Source organism: Colletotrichum gloeosporioides (assembly GCF_011800055.1).
Source record: "Colletotrichum gloeosporioides strain Lc1 chromosome Unknown consensus_60, whole genome shotgun sequence".
In the NCBI taxonomy this organism is placed as follows: Eukaryota; Fungi; Ascomycota; class Sordariomycetes; order Glomerellales; family Glomerellaceae; genus Colletotrichum; species Colletotrichum gloeosporioides.
This window is the reverse complement of record NW_025544705.1, coordinates 157,373-181,825: the sequence shown is the minus strand read 5'-3', so window position 1 is coordinate 181,825 and position 24,453 is coordinate 157,373. Positions and strand designations below refer to the sequence as shown.

The following is a 24,453-nucleotide window of genomic DNA, read 5'->3' as shown; positions in this document are numbered from 1 at the left end:
GCTTCTTCTGTTGAGGTATTTCATCCACTGTAACCTGGGCAGTAACCCATAAGTGCCTTAGGTAAGGTAGGCAAGTATCTTGGAGGCTGGCACAGAGCTCCTCCAGTGGGCTGCACAGCCTTGTCTCGTTTCGCAGCTTCATGAACATGTCCATGTCCTGTGCCACGGTGTGTTGCTCGAGCCCGGCCTGTCGGGGATTTTTATTTTTTTATTTTCTCTCTCCCCTGTCTCTCCTTCGGCCAGCTCCACGTTTTTGGTGTTGAGAGTGGAGGGTTGTGAGATTGAGGCACGCGCTCTCGACGGGAGAAGGGCGCCTGTCTGTATTGAGAATGTACTGCCACTTACAATGTACCGCCAAAAGATACTTACATGTACTAATCGGGGCTGTGCTGGACGTGTGTGGGTCGCGTCGATGGCGCCAGACACTCACTCACGCTGGAACTGCAACTGGAACTGAGGGTCTGATCGTGTCTTCCACTTTTCTGCCCCCTTCCAGTGTCACAATCAAATCGCGTCGTCATTCACCCAGGCTTTTCTGACTTCTGACAGCCAGCTCCAGCCAGGGTTGGCGAACCTGTTTCCCTTCTGGACCGCCTCATCCTCAGGGGTAGCATTGGCCTTCCGTCTTCACTGCGAATGACTACCTACCTATTCATGCGAATAGGCACACTGCACGGTTATTGAACCGCGATGCGAATGGCTTCCCTCCTATTACCTTACTGAAGTTACCGATGCTCGTACAAAGTACAGCCAACGTCAATCATCACCCAGCCTCCTCGGACCTCACGAGCACTATATCCTTGCATCTCAACTGCCGTCCACCCCAATGCACCCTCACCCTATCTTACCTTGGCCGAGATACGACGCTGATCCTGATGGGATGGATGCCCCAAGTGTCAATGTTCATATTGAAAGCTGCACGTCCATTGCACTTCTGCGCGTCAGCCTCGTCAATCTGACGCCTGGCGCGTCGAAACTGAGCGGTCCTTCGTACGTATTGCCCTCTCGTCTCACGCGTTTTCAAAACCTCTGGTATTATGCATTATTCATCATGACTTTCATTGAGCTCGCAGAGTTGTTCTCTGTTCCTCACAGGCTTGACTTTGCCGCCGCTGCCGCTGCCTCAGCCTTCTGTTGTCGAATGGCCGTACTGCTGATCTTATTGGTAAAGTCGTCCGTTTTGGCCGTCTCGTCGCCAAGATCCCGCGCGTCGAGCACGTCGACTTCGTATGTTTCCAACGGCTTCATCCCGAGACCAACCCGCTTGTCGTTGACTGCCTTGCCGCCTGATCGCGTCTCTCCAGAGACCACGAGTGCTTCAATCTCCGCCATGGAGACCGTTGGGCCATAGACATTCTGAAATTCAACGCACTCGACGACAATCGTGCCGTTGCGGAACTTTGCCTCCAGATGGCCAGGCGCAGTTTCCACTGTCGGTACCGGACCAGACCTCTTCTTCCAACCGCTCTTGTCCAGCTCGAGAAGAGAGGCCAGGAAGTCAAGAGTATACCTGGCACGGTCATCCCAGGTCTGCACCAGCTCGCCGTATTTCTTGTTCTTGAGCATTTCATCGCCCGTGATGCCCAGCACAAGCTTGCAACTGGATGCCGAGTCTTTGTCGGGAACCCTGAGCAGGAGAACTGCGGCCATGAGCATCAGCTTGTGACCTGGATGTAGATGGTCAAATGTGCCGCCTAGGCAGACCACTGGATACAGAGGAGATGCTTCCGTGTTGCCGGCTCCCTCGCCTTCAACGTTCATGCTAAGACCAGCCTCAACAACAACTAGTTGAGACTGGAGGATGGTCTGTCTCCCTTCGGCAAATTTGAGATATGTTGACAGCGTACGGTATCCGTGCTCGCTATTCACATGAAATATGTAGCTCCAGGGGTGGTAAGCAGATGCGAAGGTTGGAAGGTCGACCACAGTCGTGTTGTTGGGCTCGATGGCGGCCACAAAGTCTGGTGCAAACCGCCTATTGGCGTCATGGTCGACCAGAACAATTCGCGCATCGATAGAGCCCGGTCCTCCATTGACGTCCGTGGCAATGGACTGCTCGGCACAAACGACAGCAATGAGGCTGTAGATACCGGCCACCAGAGACTGTGCGGCGGCCCATGACAACGATTTCGTTTTCGGTGATGCACCGCGCAAGACGGGACAGACCACAGCCACAATCAGCGTAGCTGACCGGGCCGGGTGCTTGATTTTGGAGAAGACGGCTTGTAATGAGGGCCGGTAGGCGGCATTGAGTGATGCGCGGGATGGCGGCCGGGGTGGGACTGGCAGGAGCAGAAGACTCGGATTCTGTTCTGAGCTCATACTGTAAAACTCTCGTAGCAGAAAGCGCAATCAGGTGTTGGCTGGAGGCGTATGATCAGAAACGCAAAGAAGCACTCTGAATTCGAGATCACTGGTGTCGAGGCTGAACGCGTAGAACTCAGGTGAGCTGGACTGAGTGTTCCTCGGTCAGTGGAAGCGGGGAGCTTGAGTCCCGGCCACATTGGCGGGGTGTGCCGCAGCAAATAAGGTCACTCACTGCACCGCCGTGTAGTCTCTTGCAATGTGTGCAGAGCTCCAGGGTAGGTACGCATAAGGTACTTACTTACATACAAACTCTGTGTTGTAAGCGTAGAACTCAGTACTTTAAGTGCATATGCTAGCTGATATCGCAGATAACCGACTTTCGGGGCTCAAAAAGATCTGACTGCAGCTGCTTACCTCATCAGGGCCAGTTGAGAAATCCGGGTGCAGCTGTCACAGCTTTGGGAATGCTGACTCATCCAAGAACTGGTCCGTGCTTGTTGCTGTTTGCTGCCATTGGCGCTGCCGACTGGTGCTGCAAGGGTCAGAGAGACGGCTCTGGGGCAAGGCGAGGCAGGCAGACCTGCCTGACGTGGATGCCGGCTGGCTGCGTTCGCGCATTGCTTTCGACGTCCTTCTTTCCATCACCAAACCGTCTCCCTGGAGCTGCCATCACCACCACTCCAATAATCATCCAACCTACTCAATTCAGTCCGACTGACTGCTTATTGAAGAACCGACCGAACGTCTACGATAAACCCTATCGGTCGCACATCTTCCCGCCGCAGCTTAGCTCGAGCTCCGTCCCCGAGGCCAACATCCAAAATGCCTGGCCTGGTATCAGCTACCGGAGTGCTGGGCTTCCTGGCCGACGAGGAGCACGACCTCAAGGTCTTCGCCCTCCAGACTCTCAATGATGATATTGACACCGTCTGGACTGAGGTTGCCGGCGCTCTGAGTCAGATGTAAGCCCGCCTTCCATTGTTTTGCCGCGGGGCTGTTCACCAAAATGCTAATCATCCCTCCAGCGAGGCTCTCTACGAAGATGACACCTTCCCCCAACGGCAGCTCGCTGCTCTTGTTCTCGCCAAGGTTTACTACCATCTCCAGGCTTACAATGAGAGCATGACTTTCGCCCTGGCTGCCGGCGACCTCTTCAAGCTCGATGCTCCCGGCGAGTTCGAGGAGACCATCATCTCCAAGTGTATCGATCAGTACATCGCCGCGTCTTCCGCACAGCACACCGCCCCCAAGTCACCCAAGAACGACAACTCCCTCCCCGCTCTTGCGACCACCTTTGCGAGCGGCGCCGCCGACGGCTCCGCTCTCATCTCTCCCACGACGCCCTTCTCTCAAACGACTCTCCCCTCCAAGTCGCTCCTTTCCAGAGTTTCGACCGACAACACCATCCTCGATCCCACATTCCAGCCCGTCAAGGAGGGTCGTTCCGGTTCCATCGCCCCCATCAACGACCAGGCCACACAGCTTGCTCTCCAGCGCATCATAGAGCGTCTCTTTGAGGCCTGCCTCAAGGATGGCCGATACCGCCAGGTCGTCGGTATTGCTGTTGAGGCCAGGAACCTGGAGGTCCTTCGCCGCGTCATCAAGCGGGCAAGCGAGGATGAGAAGAAGTCCAAGGGCAAGTCCACGGATGGCCAAGGCCCCGCAGAGGAGCTGATGGAGTACGCCCTGAGCATCTGCATGGACATTGTTCAGGAGCGCAGCTTCCGCACCGAGATCCTGCGTCTGATCCTCGATCTCCTCAACGAAATCCCCAACCCCGACTACTTCGCCATCGCCAAGTGCGTCGTTTACCTCAGCTCAGACGAAGAGGCGTCGCGCATGCTTAGGCAGCTCGTCACAGACGGTGGCCCCAACTCGATTGCCAATGCTTACCAAATCGCCTTTGACCTGTACGACAACGGCACTCAGGAATTCTTGGGCAAGATCATCAACTCTCTGCCCTCTGGAGAGCCTGCCAAGCCACCTGCTAGTGATGTTACCGAGGAGGAGCCTCTTCTCGAAAACCAGCAGTCATCTGAGGAGGAGGTCTCGGACGACCTTGCTAAGGTCTACAAGAACATTCGTTCTATTCTCGACGGCAGCAAGACCATCCAGCTGAACCTCGAGTTCCTCTACAGGAATAACCGAACCGACTTGAGCATCCTGAACAAGGTCCGTGACAGCTTGGAGGGCAGAAATTCTATTTTCCATACTGCCGTTACCTTCTGCAACGCCTTCATGAACCAGGGTACCACGAACGACAAGTTCTTCCGCGATAATCTCGAGTGGCTCGGTAAGGCAGTCAACTGGTCGAAGTTCACGGCCACCGCTGCTCTCGGAGTCATCCACCGCGGCAATCTCACCCAGTCTAGGAAGCTTCTGGAGCCGTATCTGCCTCGCCAGAGCGGCTTGAGCAGCGGCTCTATCTTTAGCCAGGGTGGTGCGCTGTACGCCTATGGTTTGATTCACGCCAACCATGGCGCCGATGCCCTCGAGTACCTCAAGACGCAATTTACATCTGCGGAGGAGGAAGTCATTCAACACGGTGGTGCCCTTGGTTTGGGCATTGCTGGCATGGCCACCGGCTCTGAGGAGATTTTCGATAACCTGCGAACTGTCCTGTTCACGGACTCTGCGTTGAACGGTGAGGCCGTTGGTCTTGCGATGGGTCTCATCATGCTGGGCACAGGCAACGTGCGTGCTCTGGAGGACATGATTACGTATGCCCATGAGACGACCCACGAGAAGATTGTTCGTGGCCTTGCCATCGGCATGGCTCTCATCATGTACGGCCGCCAAGAGGGCGCCGACGCCATGATTGAGGGTCTGCTCAACGACCCCGACCCGACTCTCAGATACGGAGGTATCATGACAGTTGCCCTCGCGTACTGCGGTACCGGCAGCAACAAGGCCATTCGCAAGCTGCTGCACATCGCTGTCAGCGACGTCAACGACGACGTCCGCCGTGTTGCTGTCATGAGCTTGGGATTCATCCTGTTCCGCAAGCCCGGTAGCGTGCCCCGCATGGTCGAGCTCCTCTCTGAGTCGTACAACCCCCACGTCCGTTACGGATCTGCCATGGCTCTGGGTATCTCCTGCGCGGGCACTGGTCTCGACGAGGCCATTGATCTGCTTGAGCCGATGATGAAAGATCCCACCGACTTCGTTCGCCAGGGTGCCCTCATCTCCCTTGCCATGATCATGATCCAGCAGAACGAGGTGATGAACCCCAAGGTCGCCTCCATTCGCAAGACTCTGAAGAAGGTTGTCGGTGACCGTCATGAAGACGCCATGACCAAGTTTGGTGCCTCGCTCGCCCTGGGCATCATTGATGCTGGTGGTCGCAACTGCACTATCGGTCTTCAAACTCAGACCGGTAATCTCAACATGGCCGGCATCGTGGGTATGGCGGTCTTCACCCAGTACTGGTACTGGTTCCCCTTCACTCACTTCCTCTCTCTGGCATTCTCTCCCACCTCCATCATCGGCCTGGACCACGAGCTGGAGATCCCCAGCTTCAAGTTCCACTGCGCTACTCGCCCCAGCTTGTTTGACTACCCCCCTGAGCAGGAGGTGAAGACCGAGGAGGGTCCCACGATGGTAGCCACCGCTGTCCTGTCCACCACCGCGCAAGCCAAGCGAAGAGCCCAAAAGAAGGAGCGTGCCCAGCGCCGGGAAAGCATGGACATTGACTCGTCTGCTAAGCCTACCGTTTCCGATAAGATGGAGGTAGATGAGAAGAAGGAAGAGGTCAAGGACAAGAAGGAGGGCGAGGTGACTGACAAGGAGGCCTCTGCCCCTCCGGCAGATACTAAGAAGAAGGCAGAGAAGGAGAAGGTTGGCTACGACATGGAGAACATGTCGCGCGTGCTGCCTGGTCAGCTCAAGTTTATCAGCTTCCCTGCCGGCCGTTACAAGCCGGTCAAGAAGGTACAGTAAACCCAACTCCAATACAGTAAGCAAGAGAAGGCGCTAACTATTCGTAGCCAACTGGCGGACCTTTGCTGTTGCAGGATACCCAACCTGACGAGGAGAAGTCTCTGATGGAGGAGAAGCTCAAGAAGGTGACGACGGAGAAGGCCCCCGTTGCTGGCCAAAGTAACGCCGGTGGCTCATCGGCGGGCCTGACGCCTAGGCAGCAGCAAAACATCATCTCTCAGGCCCTTAGAGCTGGCGCTGGCGGTGATCTCCGCTCGCTCAACGAGCTTAGCGAGTTGCTGGGACGCCAGAGGAGAGGTGATCTTGCTGGCGCGACGGAAGGAAGTGGTGCGGCGGCTGCGGCAGGAGTTCTCACCGCCGTTGATGAGGACGGTGAGGGCGACGAGGAGGCGACAGTGCCAGGCGAGTTCGAGTACTTCACCGACAACGAGGAGGAGGACGAGGACTAAGTATTCTGCCAAGCGGCGCATACAATGTACTTCTAAGTCGGGAAGGGTTTCTAGAGAATAGACGAAGGCAGAGGCCTGTTTTGGGCACGATGCCAAGGGCATCTCAGGGCAATAGGGCCTGCCGTGCTGTACAACTTTAGCAATTGAATCAATGCTCCATTTTCGAATTGAACTTTACGTTGAACGTTACGTCAACTATGCGAGCCCGGTCTTGCGTACTCGTAATCTACGACTGGCTGCTCTGATGATGAATAAGAGAAGAAGAAGAAGAAAACCACTGCAATCGCTAATGGCAGTAGATACCAAACGGAGGAAACGAAGAACAGCAACACGCCTCGCTGTTGGTACTCCGAAATACGCCAAAACCCTGGTACAAACGAAACTTGCCGGCTCATCTACAACAACCTCTCTTCTCTTTCCCCCTCTTGAATAATCAAAGTCTCATCTCGTAGTAATCAAAGCTCCCTTGGCACAGTCTGAGCAAACTCTGAGACGATGCCAGGCATTGGCCAAGTTGCCGCGCTGGTTATAAATGGCCGCATAACTCTCCGGCTGACAGTTGTACGACTCATCTGTAGCCTTGACCAGCATCGTTGTGCACTTCTTTCCGTTTTCGCCCAGTTCGCCCAAAGGAACAACACCATCGTATCTCCAGCGCTTCCACGCCCAAGACTTGTGGCCGGCTTTGGGCGCAGTCTCAGGCTCGTCAAGGAGCTCCGCCTGGTCCCATGTCTTGCCGTTATCAAGGCTCACGTCAACGCGGACGATTCTGCGCCCGCCGCCCGAGTAGGCGTATCCCTTCAGCGAAGCCTCTCGGCCGGCGGTGTCAGCGTCATTGGTTCCACTCTTCCAGTCACCCAGTCTAACGGTTGTTATGGCGCTGGTGATGGGCATTTCTTGGATGGGGGCTGCGCTGTCCCAGTCCGGCTTCGTCTCGTTGGGTCCAAAGCATTTGTAATCCTTGCGCTGCCACTGGCTGTGACTCTCCTCATCTGACACCGTGATGTGGCTCAACCATTTGACAGAGCGAGCTGCGACATGGCCAGGCACGAGTGCGCGAAGGGGGTAGCCATGGTCCCTTGGCAACGGCTTTCCATTCATCGAGTAGGCAAGAAGAACATCGCCACGGGGGTCCAGGGCAGACTCGATGGGGATTGACGCGCCGTAGGCCTCGAGAGCCATGAATTGGACGTGCTTGGCTTCCGTGTCGCCAGCCATTGTTTCCAGAATGGGGACACCAGCGTCGGCGAGAACATCGGAGAGCTTCACGCCCTGCCATTCAGCGCAAGAGATGGCACCGACATTCCATTGAAGACCGTTTGTCTTTTTAGCGTTGCGCGTCATGTCACTTCGGCGGTTGCCCGAGCATTGAAGAACCGCCACGATGGTTGAAGGCTTAAACTTGGTCTTGAGATCATCGAGGGTGTACTCCTTGATGGTTCCATCGAGCAGCTCGATCTTAAGGGTGTAATCCGAGGTGTCGTCGACCTCGGGCACCCACATGTGGTTACGCACGTAGAAGAGCTCATTGGGGGTTAGATAGCTGTCAGCCAGGCCCTCCAAAGGCGTCTCGGCATTGCGAGGCTTGGGAGTAAGTGTGATGAGTCTTGGGTCACGGCTGGGATCGTGTTGGAAAGGGTCCTCAATCGATTGTGCGGCAGGCTTGCCGTCAATCAGGTCGGCATTATCGATAAAGCCAATCAGGTATTGGTTGAGGATCTCGTAGACGTGGGGCGACTTGTGAATAGTGAAAATGTCCCAGTAGGGATCAATGCTGCCCCCGGCGGCACGGAGGATGACCTCGCCACCGGGATGGGCTCCGACCCATTCGGTAATATCATAGACCTTATCGCCTTGTGTAACCCACGGGCTGCCGGACTTTGCGTCGTGCTTTCGGACCTCGTTCAGCCGGAAGCGAGGGAGGGACGGATCGCGGTCATCGGTCGAGTCTGCCGGGCCGGAAGTATCGACATCATCTTCGTGGGGGACGTGAAACGGCTCCGAGAGGCCAATGAAGAAGGACAGCAGCCCGCCGCTAGCGAGCAGAGTCCTAACCCTTATGAGGCGTGGGGGACGCTTCCCTGGGCCAATTGGTCCACCCGAGCCACTGTTATGCTGAGGCCGCTGCCTCTCTTGTGCCCGAGCAGCGGTACCACCAGTGAAAGGTGTCGAGGAGGAGACGGATGTCGGCTGGGTGTGTCTAGAGCAAGGAGAGGCGTGCAAGAGTCGAGGGTGGAGGGAACCCTGAGGACGAGGAGCGGCAAGAGGACCAGCCAGAGAAGTGGCCGGGGCGTGTAGCGGTCGAAAAGGGACGGGCCGCTTTGTCGAGAGCTGTAAAAGCTCGCTAAATAGACGCCGCGGCGCTTGCATTGGGAGAGATGGCGTTGTGAGTGGCCGAGATGGGCTTCTTTTGGGTCGACGACGTCGAGGGCGCGGCTCTGGTGTGGAGCTTGGACGATGAGGTGACTGACAAGGGCGATGGCGTGATTGTTCTTGGAGGGTGAGGGAAAAGTCTGAGGGTGGGGGGGAGGTGAGCTGTTCATAAATCAGGTCGTCTGCATAAATGGACGGACTGTGCAGATGGACTGTGCGTTGAGTTGTGCAGTCGGCGTCCAGTGGGGCCGTGCACGCGTGCAGCGGTACGTACACTGTGCCGGACGTGGAGTCTCCTTCAGCGTGTGTGTGTGGTCTCTGTTCCAGCAGGAACATGGAAAGCGAAGCGATGAATTCGGGCTTCTGACATTGGCTCTTTTCCACTCTTAAACCGACCATGGACTCGCATCTGAGCTGCCCGTGCATCATTACAAGACTTGGCTACTGTAGCAAATGGTGGAAGACGCCGATGATTGCCGCAGAATCACCCACGTGGTCGCCGAAGAAGACCGTCGCAGCCCGCCCCGACACGTCTCAACCCTCAATCCCGGGCCCCCCTGAGTCGCCGAACAGCTGAGTCGGCGATAGCACCCCGACACTGTCCGTGGTCACGTCCAACCACTGCAGCGCTAAGTCCATATATTATTCTCTCCGCAACTCTATCGAAGTGCATTTTAATTGCCTTGGTTGCGTTGACGGAGTCTTCGGCGATCAGTCGATCTCAACTGCGTTGTTCTTCATACTAAGCTGCAGCTGGCTGCTGTAAAGTACAGCTTCTAGACATAAAGGGTATTTGTTCGCTACATGACATGGCAGAAGCTTTCAACAAGGCGTCAAGTCGATTTCTTGCTCAGAGCACCTTGGAATCTGGAGTCTGGTGGCCATCCCGAGCTGCAGCTTGAACCTTTTCGGGAGTCTTGTCTTTCGGAGTCTCGACATCACTGCCCTGAGTGCCCTCGATATCCATGCCCTCCCGCACCCAAATCGTCTGCGGTATGAGAGACTCCCTCGCCGGCACCAGCCAGCTGAGTGTCGTATATAAGAAGACTGACACAACGAATCCAAAAAGCCAGTCGAAGCTGTATAGATGCTGCGCACCGTCTGAGATCTTGACTGCCGGGTAGCCGCTGATAGCCAGTGCCATGCCCGGCAGCGAAGGCGCCACAGGAACGATGAAGGCAACGAGCGCTCTCCAATTAACGCCCGCATCGAAACGGTAGCGGCCGTGGGGATCGTACAGCCCTGCGCATCAAACGTGTCAGTCTCGTTGTCAGTAATGCCTCGAATCCGAATGTACTCACCAGGCAGGTCGTATCGCTGCTTCTTGACGAGCCAAAAGTCTGCCGCCATGATGCCGCTGATGGGGGCAAGGAAGACGGCATAAGCGCCCATGAAGTTCAGGAACGTCTGCGCCGAGCTGAGGATCTTCCACGGCACTAGAACCCAGCCGCCAATCACCGCTGCGACCATGCAACCCCTCTTGATGTTCAAGTAGCGGGGGAACATGACTGTCAGATCGTTCGCAGCACTAATGGAGTTCGCTGTGATGTTCGTTCCGACAGTGGCAATGAACCATGCCAACGCCGCAAAGAAGGCGGCTGCCCGGCCTCCGGATCCATTTGCAAGCCAGAGACTGACAATGTCAAGCGGATTCCAGAGGTACTCGCCCACAAACACCTTCGTTGCTGATGTCGTGATGATACCGAGGGTCCCGCAGAGTGTAAACACGAGAGGTACAAAGGGTAGTTGCACGAGCTGGCCATTGGGGCTCTTGGAATAACGCAAAAAGTCGGGGATGTTGACGCCCATGGTGGCCCACTGCCCTGTCACGCTCGACATGCAGGACAGCCACAACCAGGCGTATTGAGGCGTACCTGAAGGCACTTCGGGCTCTAACTTGAAGATATCACCGCCGCCACCTGCTTTCTTAACTGCCCATCCCATTGTACCAAGAACGACGGCAGGGGCTGCGATAAGCTTGACGTAGAACAAGGGCCGGAGCTTCGTCGGATGAATGAGTAGGAGAGGGAGCTGGAGAACCCAAAAGAGGAAGAAACTTGAGTGGAAGTCAGCTATTAGTCAACGGCCGGCGGCAAACTCGTCAACGCTTACGAGCACATTCCCATCGATGTAATGCCGGCGGACTCTGGCAGTGTATTTGGGATCCTCGCATAGGCAGGTGCCATGGCGCTCAGCATGATTGTGAGACAATAAGAGCCATTGGCACACTGAACGCCGAACCAGAACATGGCCAGAATAGCGCGACTGACGATGGCGAAGTAGCGGAAGTAGAACCCAAAGCTCCCCGTGGCTATTACTGAAAATGGGACGTGAAGTCTACTTCCAATAGCACCGTTGAGAACCATGGCTATGGCTATGGCAAAGGTTCCGACCGCCATGGCAGGGATAGCTCTACATCGAGTAAGCACTTCCATCAATATGTCGTCACGCCTGACTGCGACTTACTCTCTCCAGCTCAACCCGACTGCCAAAATACTTCCTGCTGTTTGCAACGTCGACAGATTCATCAGGTCTGAACTCCAGTAAGCCAGAATCGTCCATATGCTCCATGTCTGTTGCTCCAACGGAACTGGGTCCATGTCTGAGTTGGACTGTCACAACGTAAGCCGGGGCTGCCTTTTTCTTTCTTCTCAATCCGAGTCCTTACCCAGACCCCATCAGGAGCAATGGTGCTAGGGTGCTTGGGAAGCTCCCATGCCCGTAGTGAAGTACATCGCCGCTTCACTTCATCTTTCCCGTAACCCCGCATCGTGGCCGTCGGTTTTTTGGTCAAAATATGATGGTGTGCCAAAGTTTTAGTCGTATGCAGCTCATCCAATTCAGATGCAGCTGCACACAAGCATGAGGTAAAACACGAAAAGGCAAGGTCCGGGCGAAACGTCGAAGAGAGGATGCCCGAGAGAAAAGCAGATCCGGAGCCGAGAAGCAATTAATCTTATCTTAACTACCTCCTAGCGACCCTTCTTAACGGTGGCATGGCAACGACCTTTTGCTGGAAGTGAGACATGGCCGACTCTATGTAGTCCGCAAGCAGCTCGGTGCGATGTAACCCCTCCGCAGCGAACCAATTCCTCCCGACAGACCTACCTATGCAGGCTTGGGGCCGGCCAGGTCCGCCTGCTGCCGATGGCAGCATGGTCATACAATCGACAGCTTTCAGCTCGGCAATGGGGGAGAGTCGATTATCTTACCGAGTGGTTGGGGTAAGATATGAAGCCCAGGTCTAAGGATTCACTGATAACAGGGTGAGGGTTATCGGGGTATCTCTGGAAGGGCAGGGGTTGACGCACCCGAGTGGCGATGCAAGCCAATCGCAAGCGACTTCTTATCACAAGTCGTGTGTCCCTCTTCCGCTTGTGCGAATTCTGGAAGATCGTGGCGTCTTTCGCCTGACAAGACCGCGTCGCACAAACCGTTGTCCAACCTGAAGCTTACTTGAGATGAGATGCTGGCGTAGGAGCTGGTCTCAAGTCTTCTCAGTCATACTCGCTGTTACAGTTGCAACCAAGAGTCGGCGCAAATGTGCTGACGCTGGGGAATGAGACATGGATCAATTGGGTTGAGTACGTCTAGCTAGCTCCTGCATAGCTAATCGGATGCAGCCCGAGTCCAGTTCATCATTGATCCTCGAACTTACAAGTATCGACGGGCGAGCTCCTCGAGCTCATCTTGCTTGTCCGAGAAGATGTTGATCGCCTGTATAAGTTTCTCCTCATACTTTCCATTTCCACTGCGCGTGAAGGCAAGGCGCCACGCACTCTCATCCTTCAACTCCGCCTCGAAGTCGGTAGTCCACTTCTTGTCCGGGCCTGCATCAAAGTAGCCGCCGACCTTCTCGGTCGACGTTGAAGCCGACTGAGCCGCCAAACCCCGGAGCAAGGGCGGTGATACAGTCACGTGCTGGATGCCCGCGAGCTGCATGACTTCAGCTACTGAAGTCAGACTGGCGGCAAGCACTTTTGTCTTCGCCTTCTTCTCGATGTAGTATGCCTGGGCGGTTCTGCAGAAGTCGAAGGCTTTATTCTCGTCAACATACCTGAAAATCAAGTCAATAACTCTGTTTCTATGGAATGAGCACGAGACGATGGGAGAGACTTACCCAGGGACAAAGTGCACTTTGAGCTCATTGACGTAGGGAGCAATGTATGTGCAGCCGGCATCAGCGGCCAGGGCAGCTTGTTCCATACAGAACATGGTTGTTGCCAGAGTGGCGATGCCCTTTTGCTCGAGGATCTTGCATGCGGCAATGCCTTCCCAGGAAGAGGGAATCTTGATGCATACCCGCTTGATATCAAAGCTGGGGTCGATCTTCTTGAACATTTCGACAATTCCTGCACGCTGTGTGAGATTTAGGCCCACGACCACGATTGAGGATAGAACGTACTCTCAGCATTATAGCGAGTCTTCTCAATCGAGTAAGAGAAGTGTGTGTTGGTCTGAACATGAAAGTAGCCCGTCAAATAGGGGGCAAACTGCAGCGACAGTCTGACCATCTGAGCGTGTTAGTGAACCTGATGGGGTGTTCTCGTCTGGCTCCTGGTTACATACCATGATCTCAACGGCGAGAAGAACCGGGTCAACGTCTGACCAGGTTTCTTTCGCCCAGCTCTGTGCGTCTTTGGCAGCATCTCGAATGAGCTGCTCGTGGTAGAATTTACCGTCAGGGGTGAGCTTGGTCAGCTCATTGAACGCGATGGCCTGGTTGGAGGTGCAGTCCACGAAAGGGCCCAGCTCTTTGGCAACTGCAGAAAGGTCATTACCATGATGCGCGAGAAGACGAGGATTCGAGCATGATCGTTACCTTCCACGTCAAGAGTGTCGCAGTCGACCTGGCTTGCAGACCTCAAGCTATTCAACAGGGATTCAGAGGCCATCATCAAGGTATGTGAGGGTAGGGCAGAGATCAAACAGGAGACAGAGGGGACGGGCTTGGGATTCACACAAGGCGGTGCAATGCAAGAGCTGAAGAGAGGGTCTTGAACTAAATTCGAATGTCTAGGTAGATTGCAACTTATTGACAAGACGGCAAGCAGCAGGGTGTACGGCAGAAATAGTCTCCCACCGGCAGCAAGTATGGATACCAGCTCTGCGTCGACCGGAGGTCAGAACGTGAGCGACGATGACTGCTTTGTTGGTTGGATGGCGAACCCCGCACTTCTCTCCGCTGTTGTCAGAGGGAAATGTTAAGAAGTACGACCCTCAGACCTGAGGGGAGCCAGCCGGACATGTATTCACGAACATAAAAGGTTCTCAACGCCCGCCGGTTCAGGGCTTGGGCGTGTCTCCTCTCGAGGGAAACGTAAGCGCAGCAACGCATGACCTCTGGAAACTTCTGCTACGACAAGCCAGTTGTAGACCAAACAGCTGTCAATGGAATCTGATCATTGACGAGTGGGCTGTGACAGAAACGTGGGGTCCCCATAAGGTTCGGCCTGGAGTCGCCCGCCCGAGGTGATGCGGAGATGTGGGCAGCCAGCCCACTGCGCTAACAATTACATACCTTGATGCGTTGTGGTTGTTGGTTGTCAGGGCAAGTTTTCCGAGTCGTTCAATAGTTAAAAGACATGCTGCTCGGAAAAGTTACCCCATGCTCTTACATGAGATGGCGAGCCGCTGGTCGCGCATTTAATGTCGACGCTATTAAGAGGGAGGTAGTAAGAGAACGGGTCGGCAAAGAGTGGCCCGAACAGTCAGTCGATGAACGGATGTGTTGAGACGCACGAAGGGCCCGTATTCCTCTGCCATGCAATTTTTTAGGGAAAGGGGAAGCGCCACGTGTGAAGTACGAAATGCACCCTGGCTAACACTGTCTTCTAGGTCCCATCCTCATGTACGGCTTTCATCTAGGACCAACCCTTCAGCTCACGCTCTTACTTGAAGAGGCTGATTCGTTTCCAACAGCATCCCGGCGTCTCGATTCTTCTTCCACCATGAATGTTTCATAATACGTCCTGTATTCGTGGGTTGAATCGACGATTGACAGATTGTTCGCGTACGTTTCCGGTCGCTAGAGACAATGCCGCCCGACCGGCCGGCTTTGTTCAACCCACCGAGAGGGTCGAGGCACAGCCATCGAAAGCCCATGCTTCTTCGCGTCGTCGAATCTTCAATATCATGGGACAATAGAATTATTTTGGAGTGAACTGGAACCGGAAACGCTTTTCTTCTTTGATAGACTTCCTGGTGCCGTTTTCTGTGGCTGCCGTGTCAACGGCCGCTAGTTCTGGTATTTCCTTCGACGTGTATGGGTATCGTTTATCGCAGTAACTGACGCGACACACATCGCTGCTGAGAACTTGACATCTGCCGATTCGGCGGTGGCCTCTCCAAAGGTCAATCAGTCATGAGAACCACCAAGTCGAGTGTTTTCGCTACCAATCGTCTCGAAACATCTTGAAATGATCGTTTCCCCTCCCTTGGAACGCGGTGGTAACACCAAGATTTCAACAACAATGCGTAAAGGATCAAAGAAAAGTCCATGCATGGACATCTTTGGATGTCCAAAGCTTCTTCCAACGGAATCCGTCTCCCTTGATCGCTTCAAGTCGACTTGGGCACATCTCTTTGTGGTGATTTCATTCATATGCTTCCATCTTTCTCGTCAACCCTCACCAGCGCTTGTCCTGTCAACACACATCTCTTCTGTTTTCACTCTCTTTCCTACCTTCTCTTGTTTGCTAACCTTGTTCCCCGGGCTACCTTCTCTTTTGTTCATCTCATACTTCTCTCACCATGTCGGACCTAAACAAACTAGTGCTTGACCCAACGAAACGGTACAACCCTCTCATCAAGCCGACTGACGCCGCTTGGAAGGAGGTCGAGTACACTTTCAGACGCATGCTCGATCGGCCGACTCTCACCATTAAGCAGGTTTTAGATGATCACTTTACGCCTCATGAGAGGAAGATATTTCTTCCTGCCGTGGAACCTCGCAGTTTGAGAGAATGCCAGGAGGACAGCACCAGGCGATATCACGCCCTGCTTGCGGGACGTTTCAAGGGCCATTTCCCCTCTTTGGCCACCAAGTTCGCCATGTTGTACTTCGGTCTACCCGTCGAGCCTGCTTTGTCTCAATTTGCCCAGCTCAGCAAGCCCTCCTTCGAGATTGACGACTGGGAACAACTGCACGAGGCCGAGGTTTCGCCTCCACTTCACTTCCTCACAGCGCACGACCGGAGGAACTTTGGCTATGATCATTTGAGAGGTTTGGGACTATACCCCAAGATTCTGCAGGTTTCTGACACATTTTCACAGGAACGGAGGCGCCGTACAGCACCATTCCTGTGCCGGCTGCTCAATTTCGCAGCCATTCTGGCGTCACTGGGATCGCCCAGGATGACTCCGAGTCTCAAGGCCTGAACCTTCGCGGAGGAGGTAACGATGATGATGACGAAGACGACGACGAAGAAATGCCAGACTTGTATCATCACCCTCGAGCCTCCATTCCGCCAATCCCAGAAACACCCTACGTCGAGTCTTCGGGTTACCTGGGCAGGCGAACCCCTCCTGCTCAAGTTCTTCCACAATCCACCCCGTCGATCTCATCTACAAAGCACATCATTCGAAATGATGAACTACCAGACTTGCAGCATCACCCTCGAACCTCTATTCCGCCAATCCCAGAAACCCCCTACGTCGAGTCTTCAGGCTACCAGCCCAGACAAAGGCCTCCTCCAAAATCCACCCCTACGGTCTCGGCCGGCAATCCTCGCGTCAATTTTGCTGCAACTCCAGGCAGACTGGAAGTCCCGACTCCTGCCGGTCTCCCCGGAGGTCGTTATCAAACGGCATCATCGACGATTCTGCCCGGGCGTGCCCCGGGCAGTTCAGCCTTGACACCAGCGACGACCAGATTGACTAGTGTTCCCCGCGCTTCATCGAACAATCCTACATTTGGTCCAGGCACGTCGACTTCAGCCATTGGGACGGGACTTGGTAGCAGCCGGCTTCCCGGTGTTGGCAATAGCTCTCACCAGGTTCCCCCGACCTCCAATCCTGTTAGCATTCCGGCTTCTTTTGCAACTGGAACAGGTCTAAACAACCAGTCGATTAGAGCCAATTCCTCTCAGGGGTTACCGGGTTCTTCTAGCATCGTCGCCGCCACTGGTAGCTCGCAAGGACGTACCCCTCCTACTCAACACTTCAAGCCATCTTCTATTGCAGGTACAGGCGGCGGGAACACGCCGAGAACACCAGGGTTTGCGCCTCCTAGTATGCCCAATACTAGCAACAACCAGGAATCAGCTTCTGCATACACCGGATACGGCGACCCAACCCCTCGGTCTCCTGCCAAGAACTTGGCCAAGTTGTTTGGTTTTCAAGGCCGTGTCACGTTCGACGCCGCCAACCTCCCCACTCTTGAGCAGGCCAGCAGAAAGCTTCTTTCGCTGAAGCAGCGCGACCAGAGCGACATGGTGCTTGACCATATGAATCGGAAAGACAAGAGCGTCGTGCGTTCTTTCAATACCAAGATACCGCTTCCCTCTACCGGCGACTTGGCGAATTATGTCGACGAGCAGTCCAAGACGAATCAGGATTGTGTGTGGTTCGTACGCCGCCAGGGGGAAACGACACCAACACACTGGGCACCAACCGACAGCGACTATACAAACCATATAGTCAGATTGAGCCGCACGAACGACTTTGGCGATTCGGACTTCGCGTACTACACTGTGCCTCGACGCGGAGTATTCTTTGGGGCAGATTCGCAGAGACATACCCTTCCGTCGACCTTCCCGTGGGGTGCCAACCAGTACATGCCTTTCCTGACCACCGCCCAGGAGGTCTTGATCGGACGCCCACAGATACCTGGTGGAAGCCACTGCGATATCGTCCTGTCCGGCGAACATAACTTTCAAAAGTCGTACCAAAATCACTGGTATGGTGGTCTTGAGATTGACTATTATTTCTGGTTGGCGATGCACCCTCATGTCGTTGGAAGGACGCCAACGAACATCACATCCGAGGCCTTACCCCAGGACTCTGTCGTCTTCTATCTACCTGGAAGTCGGCTCAACGCCACAACGCGGGAATTACGCAAGTGCTCCCACAAAGCTGGGGCCAATGACCCATACGAAGACGCGCTCAGGACAATGGAGAACTTGATGCGAGTGTCCCACATGCCTGTGAAAGCTTCAAAGTATCGCATATGGCGTGGGACAGACTTTTTCAGTCACACAATCTATCCCACCCGGGGCGAGCGCAGACCGGCAGAATGGCATCACCTAGACCAGACAGTCAGGCAACAGGACCAGCAGAACCTCTCGAGGTTCATCACAGACTCAGTGAACGACGAGCGTGAGCCTTGCCGGTTGTTTGTCATCCAGCCGGTCGACGGTGATGTCACCTGCAGAATGGTCAGCCAGGAGTGGAGGAATGGACATCAAGATTTCAACGTAGATTCCCATGCGATGGCGACATTCAAGTCCAAGATTCGGAAACTGTACGAAGGCTGTCCCAACATCGAGTATGATCCCGGAAAACATTCCATCCTGCTCCAGCCCTTGATCCCAAGGAATTTCACCAATGATTGGAATCCGGCACCTTTTATCCTTCGACCGAATGACCCCGACAACCAGCTGGCGATGATCAGACGTCGCATCATTGCAGAAGAGGTGCAAATTTCAATCCTACAGGATGATAAACTAGATTTTGGTGAGGACGTTCTCCATGCTTAACTGATGCAACACTACTGACCACATAATCACAGTCAAACAGCTTGACAGGTCTGAATGGGGACCTCGGTATGGCGACGTCACACGCTTCCGGGACGAACTTGGTCTCCCTCTCATCAGCCTGGCCAGAGAGGATTTCCCGCACCCACCTGATGAACGTCCAGAACAGAGAGTACCCGAGGAGAACGCTCGTGAGAAGACTTGGTCCAAGCAGCCGAGCGTATTCGACAGAGGCATATACAACCCGTCCATCCCCATCAATGCACCGCCAATTGAAGCGATCATGAGGACGGGAGGAAGCGATAAAAACTTGTACTTGTTCAACAAGAATGTTCTCACGGCGACTGAGCAGCGAGATTTGCAAGAACTGGGTTGGAAGTACCGCAACATGATCCTTGACCGCCAAAACGGATGCCCATTCGAGAAGTGCAAATACGACTATCGCCAGGGCAAGAACGTCGAGTTTGCGCAACATCTCAAGGAGAGTCATGTTGACAATAAGTGCCCATGGTGCGATGTGCAGCTCTTTACGCACTGGACTTTCCAGCAAAGAGAGGAGCACATCAAGGAGAAGCACGCAGCTCAGTTGCGCAAGATTCTGAACATGCCTGACCCTCGCCCAGCGACTGAAAAACCGACAGTGCCTCAGTCTACGTCTGAAGATCTCCGTGTCATACCATCCACCATCCTTGGCCGACTTCAGCCTCCAAAAGGACCTCTACCGAAACTGAGCCCACCCCCGAAGGCTAATGGCAAGGAAAGCGAATATCGGTACTGCGACAGATGTGGCCGGGACCACCACGTGCTCAACGACAGGGATGAGCGTGACCACCACGATCGCACTTGTGTACCTCACGCCGAAGCAGTCGGTCGTTGTACTTTCTGCGAAACGTGCGGCGACGCCGTCTGGAACAGCAAAGAGGTCAGGGATGAGTTCGCCCCGTATGACGAATATCCGCACCGCTGCAGAGGAATGTCCCATTCTAAGAAGCCTTTCTGCAACAAGTGCGGGTTCTCCCTGAGAAAGCTCTCAGACGAAAAGATCGACCGGCATCGTCAGCATTGCGGCGGTTTCTTTGCCCATTTGGGTTGCTTTTGCCCTTATTGCCAAAAGAATTTCGTCGTGGACGGGAAGCAGGAAGAGATCGAGACCATTAAGAAGCACATCGTAGACTGTCCCGATAAGAAGCCGCCTAATATTACACCGTTTGAGATCTATCCGGAAGGCTACTGGAAGGATAGGGATCAGCCCACGGATCCGCTCTACATCGGTTCGAATGCTGCTCGGGATCTTGTTCGCCGACAGCCACGGCGCCCTGCTCCCGACCGCTTTCTGAGCTACCCGTTGGCGTGGCACGACAAGCCTGGCCCGAGTCCCGTGCAAGATCCTCCGGCGGAGTGCACCGTTCGTGGGTGCCTCGAACCTCTTTTTGGTCTCACGCCGTCTGAGGTTCTGGTTCACTACGAGACGAAGCACGGCGGCATGCCCCTGAAGCAATGCCCTCTCTGCCGCCTTGATTTCCGGGTCCCAGAGGAAGAGCGTAAAGCGAACGAGAACCTTCCAGAGATTCAAGCACGAATCTTCCAGGTCAAGCATATGGAATGCCACGTCTATGAGCTTTGGAAAATCTTGGAGGACAAGGACATCCCTCATATACCGCAGCGTGAGCCGTTCGGCCCCGGTCACAGCATGTGGGATCCCGACAACGAGAGGGCCGTGGATCGACGCGACAAGAGGTGCCCGTATTTTGAGAAGTGCGGAGCTATGGTGGGATTCATGAACCAGCGACAACTTAACCATCACATGGAGACGACACATGGTGCTGAAGACTTCGTTATCGGTAGGCAGCCGAACAGGGAAGCCGAACTGGCAAGATTGAGGGAAGAGCGCAAGAAGCAGAGAATACGAGAGGGCAAGCAGCCTATCCCAGGCACAAACACGGTTGCTCAATCAGGACCATCAGAGACTGCATCTACAGGCACTGGACTCTTTGAACAACCTGACAACTCTCGCCCTGGAGGCCGCCGGGATGTAAACCGTCCTCAGGAGTCTCAGCCTGTGACGGATCCCATGCAAGGCGTTGAGATTGGAGAGTCACAAATTCCGCCTTCTGGCCAGCGCACACCGCCAATAACCCCATATGGTCCCAGAGAGGGCCAAGGAGCCAACACGGGCGGCCATTTGGGAGACATCAGTGGAGGCGGAGGTGGCAATAACGGAGGTGGCAGCAGCAGCAACCCTCCCAAGGTTGTGGACCCTTCGACGACAAAGCCTGTGACCACGAAGCCTACTCCCTCGAAGCCTACTCCCTCGAGGCCTACTCCCTCGAAGCCATCGACCAACAAGCCACCAACGACGAAGCCGACACCCAGTAAGCCTACATCGGAGCCGACAGTTAAGCCCTCAGCCAAGCCCCGGCCTCCGACCAAACCTAAGCCTTTCGGACCCGTCCCTGTTCCCGTCCCCACAAGCGGCTTTGTCCCTGATGATGACATGTACTGCTCACGATGCTTCCGCAAGGCCCCTAAGCGAGGCCCAAGAGGCATCAAGCGCGGTGACCCGGACAGACAAGCCCAAGTCGATGTAAGAGAATCCACTTCCTGCGCTGACGACCACATTCATGACTGACCTATTCTTCCTCACAGGCCCACTCGGACCCGAACCGAAGTTGTCGCATTCCTGCAAAGGAGGGCGAGTTTGAGGTTGATGAAGAAGATTGGCCAGTCTTGCCGAGCAGAGTCGGTTGGATCAAACAGCCGAAGCATGTCCGGCTCTCCAAACTCAAGGCCGACTTCTTGGATGAACACCCTGAGCTGGCGAAGACCATGTGCCCTACAGATGGAAGCAAACGCACCAACCTGACCTGGCAGCACGACCCCAATCACAATGATAACAAGGACAACTGGCGTCTTCCCTTCCCTGGTGATGACGACGATGGCGAGGTTGATGAGGATGAGGATGAAAACGGGGTTAATGAGGATGCAGACGGCGACTTCATAAATGATGAAGGGAATGATGACGAGGACGAGGAGTACTATGAAGAGGTTGAAGATGCAGACGGCAACAAGACGAAACGGCGCAAGACACGCAGGGTTCGTTCGATGGGGCTTCCTCGCGACGAAACGTGGAAGGACACAGGTGAGGAGGATGACCTGAGCGTGGCAGACTCTAGCGAGTTGGTGCCGGAAACTGCGTCTGGGGATGAGGCACCAAGCAACACTGGCGATAAGCGCAAGCGCGACGAGACGGATGCTCAGGGGCGTGCCGGGTCACCCAAGAAGACAAGGGTGGCTGAGGATGAAGACGAGTTGGGGGATGCTTGAGACTGCTGTGAGGGACTGTTGATTGTGGATTAGACGGATGGCGTTGAGGTTGGGGTCTGGGTCTTTCTTGGGGCAGATCAGTAATCGTCAATAGACTAGATTGTTCCCTTCCACAGTGGTGTTTTCTTGAAGGCTTCGGATGCCGCAAAGTGCCCGCCGACCGCCGAAGCGGTGGACCCGACCCGACAGAGCCCGGGAAAAGTGGATCCACTTGACACCTCCATCAGCCGCCACCTGATTGGCCAAGTATTTTCTGAGCCCATCCATCCCGCCAGGCCGTGTCGTCCGCATGATTCTTTCAATGCTCCCACGTTCTTGAACATCTCGCCCGCCCACCCGACCGACGACGCCCCGATCACCTCGCCGGCTCACGACCTCCGTCTCCAGCCCCTCTCAACGGACCGATCGAAAGCTTTGCGCATGGCTCAGTGAGTGAGAAGCACCCGCTGTCGTCCGCCGTCCTCGCCCTCGCTCTCCCCTCCACAGGCAGAGACATGAGCGCGGACACTGAGCAGAGCAAGAACCATGCGGCCAGCTCCCAATACGCTCTTGCGCCCTCGTCTTCTCGATAATGCGTGTCGCCAATGCCTCCACCAAGCCTCGAGCTCCCCTCGGGCCCTGCTCTCCTCGCCATTGATCCCCCGGCGCGCCGCTTCCACGACGACACCCAAGGCCGCCCCCGCCGTGCGTCTTAGTGCGAGCTACTTCCTCCCCAACAGCGTCCTGGAGCGTCCTCGACCCTCAGGAACCCGAAGCTCTTCCGTCTCCGCCTCAGCCTCGATCGCCTCTTCCTCCTCCTCTTCCAACACACAATCCGAGCCGAACCACCTCGCCGTAACCCACGAACTCCCCCCCCGTCGCCGTCAGGCCGCGAAACGCAAAGCCGCCGCTGAAGCTGCCGCCGCCTCTTCGCCCGACGTACCCCTCCCTCAAGATGCCTCCTCCGCCCTCACCAGCGTCGCCGAACGGCAACCCGCCCATTCCGCTCGTCGCATCTTCTCGACCCTCCTCTCCCTCTCGAAACCCCGCCTCTCCGCGCTCGTCGTGCTGACCGCAATGTCTTCCTACGCGCTGTACCCAGTCCCCGCCTTCCTCTCCCCCGCCATCACCGAGTCGCCCTCGCTCAGCCCGTTGACGCTGCTGTTCCTCACCACCGGCACCGCCCTATGTTCCGCCTCGGCCAACTCCCTGAACATGCTCTACGAGCCCTCCACCGACGCCAAGATGACCCGCACAAGGAATCGTCCCCTGGTCAGAGGCTTGCTCTCGACGCGCGCCGCCGTCGTGTTCGCCGTCGCCACGGCCCTCACCGGCGTGGGCGCCCTCTATTTCGGCGTCAACCCGACCGTCGCATTCCTCGGCGGTGCCAACATCTTCATCTACGCGGGCATGTACACCCCGATGAAGGCCATGAGCGCCGCCAACACCTGGCTGGGCGCCGTCGTCGGCGGCATCCCCCCGCTGATGGGCTGGGCCGCGGCCGCAGGCGAGACCGCCTCGGGCGACGGCTCCTGGCGAGAACTCCTCCTTGCCAGCGATGGCAGCTCCATTGGCGGCTGGCTGATGGCCGGTCTGCTGTTCGCCTGGCAGTTCCCGCACTTTATGGCCCTTTCTTGGCCCATCAGGGAAGAGTACAAGGCGGCGGGCCTGCGCATGCTTGCGTGGACCAACCCCGCCCGCAACGCCCGCGTTGCGCTGAGGTACAGCATAGCCTTCATCCCCCTGTGCGTGGCGCTTTGCGCTGCCGGCGTGACGGAGTGGAGCTTTGCCGTGACGAGTTTGTCGGTCAACGGATGGCTTTCGTGGCAGGCCGTGCGGTTTTGGAAGTACGAGGGTCACAAGGGCTCGGCCAGGGGTCTGTTCTGGGCCAGTGTCTGGCATCTGCCCGTCGTCATGGTGCTGGCGCTGCTACAGAAGAAGGGCATGTGGAGTCGTGTGTGGAATAGTGTCATGGGCAGCGACGAGGATGAATGGGAAGACGACGAGCTAGACGAGATGCCTGTTACCCCACCCGCCCCGCGCAGATAGTGGTAGAGGCGGCAAGCGTAGAACTTGCCATGTATCATAGTGTGCTCTTTTGTCATGGAAAGAAGCGGTTCTACCGGGAGGGCCTCGGTCTAGGATCCCGAGTTCAAAATACCGACCTCACTCTGTAACTTTGCGTTTGTGTGTGCGTGTGCTGCTATGACTAGAAGACGCAGCTGACCGAATAGACGTTTGGATTGTGAACTTCAAATCTGGTTGCATTTCTCCGGTCCCTCCCCTTTTCATACCAGCCACCATCATCTTGGTATCTATAGATGCTAATGTACACAACCATGACTCCTTGGGTGCTTCTCCGCCCGTTGTCATTACCAAGGCAAGTG

At 55.5% G+C, this 24,453-nt stretch overlaps 7 protein-coding genes across 7 annotated transcripts; 3 read left to right on the top strand and 4 right to left on the bottom strand.

The window, feature by feature from the left end:
- Positions 1-1,089: 1,089 nt before the first annotated feature.
- GCG54_00013926 (Phosphopantetheine adenylyltransferase) lies at positions 1,090-2,322 on the bottom strand (the record flags this gene model as incomplete). The annotated part of the gene is made up of 1 exon (XM_045413772.1): positions 1,090-2,322. One exon carries the CDS (start codon positions 2,320-2,322, stop codon positions 1,090-1,092), a length of 1,233 nt encoding a protein of 410 aa, XP_045261851.1.
- Positions 2,323-3,129: 807 nt separating this feature from the next.
- GCG54_00013925 (26S proteasome regulatory subunit rpn2) lies at positions 3,130-6,695 on the top strand (the record flags this gene model as incomplete). Its single annotated transcript, XM_045413771.1, has 3 exons — positions 3,130-3,269; positions 3,333-6,237; positions 6,294-6,695. 3 exons carry the CDS (start codon positions 3,130-3,132, stop codon positions 6,693-6,695), a joined length of 3,447 nt encoding a protein of 1,148 aa, XP_045261850.1.
- Positions 6,696-7,136: 441 nt separating this feature from the next.
- On the bottom strand, positions 7,137-9,065 carry GCG54_00013924 (Sulfite oxidase; the record flags this gene model as incomplete). The annotated part of the gene is made up of 1 exon (XM_045413770.1): positions 7,137-9,065. One exon carries the CDS (start codon positions 9,063-9,065, stop codon positions 7,137-7,139), a length of 1,929 nt encoding a protein of 642 aa, XP_045261849.1.
- Positions 9,066-9,918: 853 nt separating this feature from the next.
- Positions 9,919-11,838, bottom strand: GCG54_00013923 (Allantoin permease; the record flags this gene model as incomplete). Its single annotated transcript, XM_045413769.1, has 5 exons — positions 9,919-10,310; positions 10,370-11,124; positions 11,181-11,480; positions 11,535-11,680; positions 11,737-11,838. The coding sequence occupies 5 exons, from the start codon at positions 11,836-11,838 to the stop codon at positions 9,919-9,921; spliced, it is 1,695 nt and encodes a 564-aa protein (XP_045261848.1).
- A 727-nt stretch (positions 11,839-12,565) lies between these two features.
- Positions 12,566-13,963, bottom strand: GCG54_00013922 (Transaldolase; the record flags this gene model as incomplete). Its single annotated transcript, XM_045413768.1, has 6 exons — positions 12,566-12,620; positions 12,727-13,125; positions 13,189-13,420; positions 13,474-13,582; positions 13,638-13,831; positions 13,891-13,963. The coding sequence occupies 6 exons, from the start codon at positions 13,961-13,963 to the stop codon at positions 12,566-12,568; spliced, it is 1,062 nt and encodes a 353-aa protein (XP_045261847.1).
- Positions 13,964-15,821: 1,858 nt separating this feature from the next.
- Positions 15,822-22,087, top strand: GCG54_00013921 (uncharacterized protein; the record flags this gene model as incomplete). The annotated part of the gene is made up of 4 exons (XM_045413767.1): positions 15,822-16,293; positions 16,344-18,743; positions 18,799-21,347; positions 21,410-22,087. The coding sequence occupies 4 exons, from the start codon at positions 15,822-15,824 to the stop codon at positions 22,085-22,087; spliced, it is 6,099 nt and encodes a 2,032-aa protein (XP_045261846.1).
- A 525-nt stretch (positions 22,088-22,612) lies between these two features.
- On the top strand, positions 22,613-24,115 carry GCG54_00013920 (Protoheme IX farnesyltransferase; the record flags this gene model as incomplete). The annotated part of the gene is made up of 1 exon (XM_045413766.1): positions 22,613-24,115. The coding sequence occupies one exon, from the start codon at positions 22,613-22,615 to the stop codon at positions 24,113-24,115; it is 1,503 nt and encodes a 500-aa protein (XP_045261845.1).
- Positions 24,116-24,453: the final 338 nt, after the last annotated feature.